This window comes from Quercus suber, unplaced genomic scaffold, assembly GCF_002906115.3.
Source record: "Quercus suber isolate HL8 unplaced genomic scaffold, Cork oak 2.0 scaffold_113, whole genome shotgun sequence".
In the NCBI taxonomy this organism is placed as follows: domain Eukaryota; kingdom Viridiplantae; phylum Streptophyta; class Magnoliopsida; order Fagales; family Fagaceae; genus Quercus; species Quercus suber.
The window spans coordinates 1,061,748-1,071,010 of NW_027069578.1; the positions used below are offsets into that span (position 1 = coordinate 1,061,748).

Here is a 9,263-nt window from a genome sequence, read left to right on the forward strand (position 1 = left end):
TCCGGAGCTTCCAAAGCATTTGCTTTGTGTTTTTGCTTTATAAAACCAACAAAGCACAACGCTTTTTTTTGCTTTGAGTTTCATTTCTGGCTACACTCTTCTTCGCTTCTCATTCTTCTTCTTCTTCTTCTTCTAGACTTTTCGGAGCTGCCATGGCTTCTATCGCCGGATCCAATGTCGTTGCCTTCAAATCCGCCGCCAAATTCGGCGGTTCCGTTGATTGTAATAAATTCGCTCATCAGTTTCGGCAATGGTCTCCGGTTTGCGGCGGAGTCGGATCGGGTCAGGCCCGGACTCGCATCGGCGGCCTCCACTGCACATCGAAAAGCTCGTTTTCTTCGTCTGGTAAAAAGCTGATTTTTGATTCATTTTTTTTTCTCTCTTACTGTGCATCGTATTATTTGTATTCATAAATGAGTAGTTAGGGATTTTTTCTTCGCATCGATTAATTGAAAGTGAACTCTCTTTTATGCTAAAATACACTTTTCCATTAAAAATTCGTTTAAGTTATCAAATTTGTGCTCAACATAAGGACGAAATTGATATGTTTTTCAAATTTCAAATTATAAGTTTTTGAAATTTGAAGGGAAGAAAATTGAATTTCAATTAAATTTCTGGCCCATATGCGTGTCAGAAATCAAGTTACACCATGGTGTGACTCTTGCTTAATGTTACACTTTATATTAATATTTTTGAAAATCCCACCGATAGATTATATATATTCTCTATGATTTTTATAGGTGTTTCAAATGTCACTTTGATTTGATGTTATTTACTATTTGATTCATAAATCCATATTTTATAAACCTTTGATCAGTAGGGTATAAGGAGAAAATAGAATCCAATAGTATAATTAAAAAAATAAAAATAAAAATCCAATTGGAAGTTATTGACTCGTGTCATTTTGATAAAGACGAGGAGTAATTTGAATCAAACTCATTTATGTTATGATTATTGTTATTGGGGCTTTACCATAGTGAGGAATTTACCATGTATGGTAGCAATGAGTGAGATTTTCAAAGAATTATAATGATAAATGCAGGAGTAAGGGCTCAGGTTGCCACACTTGAACAAGCAAGCACTGGAGTAGCCCAAAATGTGGAAGCTCCTGTGGTTATTGTGACTGGTGCTTCTAGAGGCATCGGTAGAGCAATTGCATTGTCATTGGGAAAAGCCGGTTGTAAGGTTAGTGGTCGGATGATAAAACGTGTTTGCTTATGAATAGAAATGTACAATTTTTTTTTACTAAACAATGCAATCTGAATTTGAGTGGTTGATCAGATATTTTTGCTAGAAATTGCGTTGGTTGATGGGTTTACTGAACTTAAGCTCTGTGTTTCTCTTATTAATTTGATTCGTGTACTATGTCATGTTTTTGTTCTGTATAATGGGATGAACCCCAATTAATATTTCCCATTCATGATTGTGTATTTGCGATACAAGATGTCTTCTTGAGGTGGGATATGTTTTCCGATTCATCTTTTCATCTCATCAGTGATGATTGCGGTTTTTTGTTGTGCTACACAGGTCCTTGTTAATTACGCAAGGTCATCAAAGGAAGCTGAGGAAGTCTCCAAAGAGGTGGATGGTTGCATCTATTCAATACACTATTGTCTTGTCTCATTGGTAGTTTATACTGTACTATAGATTTCACTGGTGATAGTTTATTTGGCTATTCGCAGATTGAGGCAAATGGTGGACAAGCCTTGACTTTTGGAGGGGATGTTTCGAAAGAAGAAGATGTTGAAGCAATGATTAAAACTGTAAGCAAATGTAATCTCTGCTAAGTGATGAGTTAGTTTGATGCTTCTTGTGGTAAGCTTAATGAATTTTCACATCTGCAGGCAGTTGATGCATGGGGTACTGTTGATGTTTTGATAAACAATGCAGGTGAGTAAATGTGACCTGCCTATCATAATATCAATTTTTTTTGCTCTCGCAAACTTATCGACTCCGCTTGCAGGAATAACTCGGGATACTTTATTGATGAGAATGAAGAAATCTCAGTGGCAGGAGGTTATTGATCTGAATCTCACAGGTGTATTTCTCTGTACACAGGTATGTATGTCAGATGTTTTGTTTTCTACAGAAGTCCATTGTCTGATCTATCCTATTTGAAACTGATCCTAATTGAAACTGATTCAATTTACTCTTTGTAGGCAGCAGCAAAAATTATGATGAAGAAAAAAAAGGTAACATGGCATTGCCATCTCAAAATTCTTATTCTTTTGGTTCTGTGTCATTTGTGCTGGGATGAATTAGAGTCGCCACAAAGTTTACTTCTCTCGTAGTATTTGGAATCCCTTTCTTGGATTATAATGGAGATGGAGTGTGGCATATTGGCTTACTGTAATTTATCATAAACACGGCATGGTTACTATCTCTATAATCTCTATCCTTGAAACGTGGAGTATATCTCCAATAAAGTTAAAAAAACTGCAAGACTTCCCCCACCCCCAAAGGAAAATTGTGCTTTGTTGCCCTATATCCTGATGTTAGAAGAAAAAGCAAATTTCAGTTGCTTAGGCTCCAGATGCTCTCAACTCTCTGAGAGCTGACTATGCCTATAAAAGGATAAATAAAATAAAATAAAAATTCTGCTGTACATGTGACATCATTTTTATATTTTTTTTGGTTGTAGGGAAGGATAGTCAATATAGCATCAGTTGTTGGTCTGGTTGGCAACGTAGGCCAAGCCAACTACAGTGCTGCAAAAGCAGGGGTAATCGGCTTGACAAAGTCCGTTGCTAAGGAATATTCAAGCAGAAATATCAACGTGAGTTCTTAGAAATTTGTGTCCTTTTGTTTTAGTTATGTCAGACATCCTAAGATATAGCTTGGACGAGTTGATGGAAAACAGTAATGATTAAAGAATTTCCTTTCAGGTTAATGCTGTTGCCCCAGGGTTCATTGCATCTGACATGACATCCAAGCTAGGGGAAGACATTGAGAAGAAAATTTTGGAGACCATCCCATTAGGTGAGACTGTAAGAAAAACTTTATTTCATGATACCTAAGAGTGCTAGAAAGTGCTACATTAGAGGAGATTGTCAAGTATGATAATAGAACTTGTCTTGTTAAGATTCTAAGCATTGTTGTTATTCTACCATGTGGATTCAGGAAGGTATGGCCAACCAGAAGAAGTTGCTGGACTGGTGGAGTTCTTGGCCATTAATCCTGCGGCCAGTTATATCACCGGACAGGTTCAGAGCTATAGTTTATTTTAATACTGTTTCACATACTTGACTCTTTCTTAAAAGGAGTTGTTAGCCCTACCAGTGGCTGCAATTTATTGGTTAAAGGCATGGATCACAGAGAACCTGATACTGTTGTCTTGACCAATTTCCTGTCCCAACTTATGGGGCATAAAGGCTCAGTATGATGAGTCAAGTCTTTGTTTCTGTCTCTTCTTTCTTTTGCAGTTATCACTCCTCCCATCTTTCCCTATTTTTCACCAGTTTGGTGCTCAGTTAGACCATTATTGCTGCCTTGCAGGTATTCACCATTGATGGAGGGATGGTGATGTAGGTTGCTATCCACTCAGCCTGATTAAACTCCAAGCAGAGCTTTTGAGCTCCACCATTCAGACCAGTGGCACTGGAATCACAAAATTCAATTGCATATGCCAGTTTTTGTGAGAGCTCATGCTATAGTTGTGTTTTAAAATTTAATACTCTAGCAAGTTTTGATAGAATTTTAATTAAGCATGTTAATCAAAACCAGATAAGTTGTGTGTAACACTTTCTTTTCGGCTGTGTTTTTCAATGTGGAAATGCAGTTTTTTAAACATACTGCTGTTGTTTCCAACTCCTCTCTCTCTCTCTCTCCACACCTCTTTTCTTTCTTTTTGGGGTAACAGTAATTCAGTGTGCATTATCTGGAACAGGGTTATTATGTGTGCAAAAATAGGCCTATACTAAGAAGTTGGGTTAAATTACTAAGTTTAGGAATTTTTGTCTCTAATGTTTAGTTGTTTACATATTACTTTGATTTGGGTCATTCCATCTGTGCCCGTTTATGGAACTATTGGATAGCATGAAATTGGCAAAATATTAATGGGGAATGAATGGTTTACCTTTTGAAAATTCGAGTGATTTAAGATGTGAGCTTTTTAAATTTGAGGAACCTAAATTGAATTTATCCCATATTTCTAGGACTAAAAGTATAATTTACCGAAATAATAAAAAGGAAAGTAGATGACATCCTACCAAACAAGTATAAAAAAGGGGACGAGAGTAAGTTGCGGCTAATCAAAGCTGCATTTTAACATAAAAAAAGCTGCACTATTAGTGGTTGATATCTTTTTAATGGGTTATTGGTTGTGTGTTGTGAGGAATGATAACAATTTGCATATTGTGGCCCCACTAGTCCCTCTGTACTGATTGTTTTGTTCTGTTTGTTTGTTTTGCTTAGGCCATATCTCTGTACCGATTGTAGTTGTTAAGAAAGATGACATGGATATATATATATATATATATATCCTACTAAATAGGTGTCCAATGCTGGAGTGTATAGAGTGTTAAACTAAAAAAGTTGGTTTTGGTGGAGCAATAAGTCTAGAGAGTAGAGTCACAAATAATTTTCAGAAAATATTTCACGATGGTGTCGGCAGACTATAACCATAAATAGTAGATGATAAAGACATGAGTTTAGATGGAAACTAATAAATTTGTTAATGTTGTGAAAAATGTTGTGTATGTAACATTGCTTTTTGATGGAATCTAATAGTATAGAGTGTAAAGTAAAATAGTTGAATCTGGTAGAGATGATATCTCATCAATGAAGTCAAAAGTGAGTACACTAATAGTTCAATTAGAACAACAAATTCAAAAAATCTAAAAAGAGAGAATATTTTAGGCCTTCAAATTGGGGTAGGTCTTTTAAAGCAAATTTAAAAAAAAAAAAAAATCTGAAAAAAGAGAAAATATTTTAGGCCTTCAAATTAGGGTAGGTCTTTTAAAGCAAATTTAAAAGAGTGCAAAGATGGAATTTTGCATAAGAATTTTGTAAGGACAAGAAAATCAGGTGGCCTAAACCAACTTAGAATAGTGAAATTGGTACTACCCAGTTAGGCCCAAACCAATACATATTTGTAAAGAAAGTGGGATAAAACAAGTAGGGTATAGCTTGAGAATTCAGACAAAGAAGGAATAAGCGAAAGTCAAAGATTAAGTATATAAAAGGTTCTTTACAAGCTCGCTCGAGGACGATGTTCTTACGCAAGGAGATACCCTGTTCTCTCTCTTTTTCTCTATCACTGTTCTCATTCTAATCTCTTCTTTCTTTGATTTTTTCTCCCCCCCCCCATTTTTCCCCCCCCCCCCCCCTCATCTGGAAATCCTCTTTCTTTATATACTCCTAAGCTTATTGCATCCTAGCACTCCATCTACAATCCTCCAGACTCTCCTTAGGACACTTGTCCTTTTAAACTTCTATTGAAGGTGGTAGAAGGAGCTGCTTAACTGTGAATCCTACTGTTTAGATCACTTCCTCATCAATGCAGCTGATAAAACTGTTGCCAGTCATTTAACGTGGAGGTAGTAGGTGAGCTTTCACTAGAAACTTCCTTCATCTACCTTGACTCTCTCTCTGAACACCAGTCTCTCCATTCGGACTTCTAGGAAGTATTTTGTCCCTTCTCCTCCTATCCTCGGGTGAATCCCCTTCTTAGGCTTAGAATGCTTTTATAATGATAATCGCAGCTTGTTGTATCCTTCCTTGGTCCTCGGGTCCTCACAAGTTTTATTATTATTATTTCAATTACATCAACCTATTTTGAGATTTTACAAAATGATGTTCCCTTGCAGCTATAGATGAAATAATACTTTCCTTTATGTTTGCATAAATGTAATAGATTAGTTCATGCTTTCTCACGCCGTGACTTTCTTGATGGAATATTTCATTTTAGAAAAATTTTCATATTTTAATGAAGAGTGTAATTGGTACAAACCTTAAGGTGAAGAGTAATTTTTGTCTATAATTTTGGTTAGGAATATTTTTTTAAAATGTATTTTGTTAAGGAAATCATAGTGTGAGTCTGTGAAAGAGGATATAATTAATTTGTTGCAATTATATAAACCTTTTATGGGAAGGGTTAGAGTAGAGGATAAGTCAACCCAATTATATCACAAATAGATATGGTTGGAGCAAGCGAGTGGCAGATCCTACGGGAGAGTGTCATTTCATACAATAATATGCTAGTTGTAGTTCCGTGTGTTGCACGGTTCTATCAATAAACTTGTATAATATATAATTTGATTTGAGAAGCATTAGGTAAATGAATATTAACTACTACATAATTTTAAAATTCTCATATAATGTATAGACGATCTTATAATGAAATTTGTAATTATTTGTAACAAAGTGTTTGAATTGGAATTGTAAGAGAAGCAATTTGTATAAATTTGATAAAAAAAAAAAAATTTGCGAAGTCCTACAAACACCAAGGGCAGGCACCATTTGAATTAATATAAATATATATATATATATTAATTTCAGCAATTATAATGATATAATTAAATCTAGAATTAGGCTATATAATAAAAAGTAGATCATATTATCATAAATACCAGTAAAAAGAATTACAGTATGAGATTATATTCAATAAGGACGTGATGTAAAAGCCTATGTTTGTGCCATCTAATAATATTGTGCCACATCAATTTTTTTAAAATAATTGCACATAAAATATTAAATTGTAATATACACAATTACTATCTATTTCAATAGATTAAAACCCTAAGCTAAACTTCATCTAAAACCAATACACCTTGGTAAGCTGCCGAGAACCAATCATTCTCAATCAAGAAAGCATCAAGCAAATGACCCACATGGGTGTGTGTTTGTTATTTTAAAAAAAATCCTCAAAGATTCAATTGAAGTGCAGATTGTGGTGACTTGGGAAAATGAGCAAATGAGCCTTTGTTAAACTTGATGTGTTTGAAGTCCTATTTCAATAGAGACAACTGATGCACCTTTGAGTGAAAATCATGATTGCTTTGCCATTTGTACTGATGAAATCACTTGATCAAGATTGGCTTGCACGAAGACCTTGAAGCTTGGTTGAGAATGATTGGTTCTCAGCAACTTCCCAAGGTATATTGGTTCTAGAGGAAGTTCAGTTTAGGGTTTTAATCTACTAAAATAGATAGTAATTGTGTACATTACGGCTTAATATTTTATGTGCAATTATTTTTAAAAATCTTACGTGGCACAATATTATTGGATGGCGTAAACATAGGCTTTTACATCACGTTCTTATTGATTTAATCTCTTAAAGTATTACCACCAGCTTATAAAAGAAAGAAAAGTTGTGATTTTTGTAATGATTAGTTTTTAATAATGGTATACCTACTTGAAAACAATTCATCATGTCTAGAGTTAGAATTAGAATGTTTGAAAAGTAATTCAAAATGCACAACCCATAAAGATATATCATACATAAGGTGCAGATGAATAATACTAATAAGAGGGCAAAATTTGCCAAACAGTATAATTCTGAAAACATTTTAGTTGGATGGCATGCGTTTAAAGTTAATTAGTTAGTTGGATTGTTTTTTGAAGTCGAGTAGAGCAAAATTGACTTTCAGTGGAAGTCGAGTTTACTATACTCGACTTCCTACTGAAAAAGGATTAAAAAAGAGAGGAAAAAGTGATTTTGGTTGGAAGACGAGTTTACTATAATCGATTTTGGCTAGAAGTCGAGTTTCTTGAAATTGACTTCCAAAAAACAGTCTACTTAACTAATTAACTTTGAACGCATGCCATCCGCCTAAAATTTTTCCAGAATTGTACTGTTTGACAAATTTTGCCCTAATAAGAGGGTATAATAGTGAAACTCATACTTTAAAACAATATGAAGTATAAACTCTCATTACTCCTTGGTTTCTCAAAAAAAAAAAAAAAAAAAAAAATTACCCCTTAGAACTGCGAGGTATTAGCAGTATCTAGGCCAAGTTTACACGAAATTGATGCACTCATGTAGATAGATCAAGCTTACTCCTTTATTCGTCGTTTCAACTAATCTGCCAATGAAAGAGGAGCACGCTTTACATTATTGGAATGTCACAGTTAAACCACAAATCTTTAAAAGAAACTCTTCATTTCAAAAATATCTATTTCCTTCATAGTCAACCACAAAAATAATATGGAAGTTGAATTTACATTTGCTAACAAAATGAAATTCTTTTTTTAAATTATTATTTCTTGAATAAATTCCAAGATATTTAAATCAAATTTATTACCCTAAACAAAATCATGATATATACATTAAGCATGATAAAAGAAGAGAAAACTATTTTATTTTAAGTTAATGGAACAGTCCTAGACTCCCACAACATAGATAGATGGAAAGAAAGAGAGAATACATACTTTGGCAATATACTTCTTCCAAGATTACCTACATCGCTCTATTTCATCTTGTATCAAAAAAGAAAAAAAAAGAAACCTCAAGTTCTTTCTCAGGTTTCCATTATCACCTAGTTTTTTTTTTTTTCCTTGAATATTTTATCTTGTTCGTAAAAATGAGATAAAGTAATGAACACCAAAAATATCAAATTTTTTTTTTTGGAATAAAAAAAATCACCTAATTGAATATTCTTTCTTGTTGATAAATACAAAAGTGAAAGTGATAAGCACAAAGTCGTAGAGTAATTATCTAAAAATTTGCTGCAATTTGGTATATATATATATATATATATATGAGATATGATATGATTTGAGGGAAATATCTGGAAACTTTGAAGGAAAATTTGTGAAAATTATTTCTTTTGTGCACGCTTCATAGTCCATATAAAGGCTAGGCCGAAAGTTGATTGCTATGTGACGTAAAGATATTTTAAGATAGGAAAAAAGAGGCGTGATACACAATTGTTTAAGATAGGAAAAGAGAGGTGGGTAACCGTAACGTACAAAATGGAGTGTGTGGTATCATTAATGAGAAATGATACGTCTACAATATTTTTACAACATTATTACAACAAATTTTAAGTGGTAGGTTGTTACTGGTTGTTATTATTGGGGCAAAAAAGTAATTTTAGTGTTAAGTTCAAATTTGAACAAATAACAACTAATCACTTATAATTTGTTGTAAAAATATTATAGACATAACATCTCTCATCATTAATATATTTTTTTATTTGAAAAGGTTTGATATGTTATTTTATTGGAAGATATAAACGACTGCTTTTATAAAGAATCCTTATAAAACTTAATGTCTTTTTTCTTTAAAAAGGATAAATGACTAAATTATTAGTTTAGATAAA

At 33.5% G+C, this 9,263-nt stretch overlaps 1 protein-coding gene across 1 annotated transcript; it reads left to right on the forward strand.

Annotated features, from left to right (window-relative positions):
- Positions 1-3,789, forward strand: LOC111985478 (3-oxoacyl-[acyl-carrier-protein] reductase 4). The gene is made up of 11 exons (XM_024017122.2): positions 1-345; positions 1,043-1,185; positions 1,528-1,581; positions 1,683-1,763; positions 1,845-1,890; positions 1,964-2,058; positions 2,160-2,192; positions 2,642-2,776; positions 2,886-2,979; positions 3,121-3,203; positions 3,496-3,789. The coding sequence occupies exons 1-11, from the start codon at positions 153-155 to the stop codon at positions 3,526-3,528; spliced, it is 990 nt and encodes a 329-aa protein (XP_023872890.1). The 5' UTR covers positions 1-152; the 3' UTR covers positions 3,529-3,789.
- Positions 3,790-9,263: the final 5,474 nt, after the last annotated feature.

Coding starts and splice junctions, on each gene's coding strand:
- LOC111985478 (XM_024017122.2), top strand. CDS start 153: ATGGCTTCTATCGCCGGATCCAATGTCGTTGCCTTCAAATCCGCCGCC. Junction 1,186..1,527: donor TGGGAAAAGCCGGTTGTAAG/GTTAGTGGTCGG, acceptor TGTGCTACACAG/GTCCTTGTTAATTACGCAAG. Junction 3,204..3,495: donor CCAGTTATATCACCGGACAG/GTTCAGAGCTAT, acceptor GCTGCCTTGCAG/GTATTCACCATTGATGGAGG.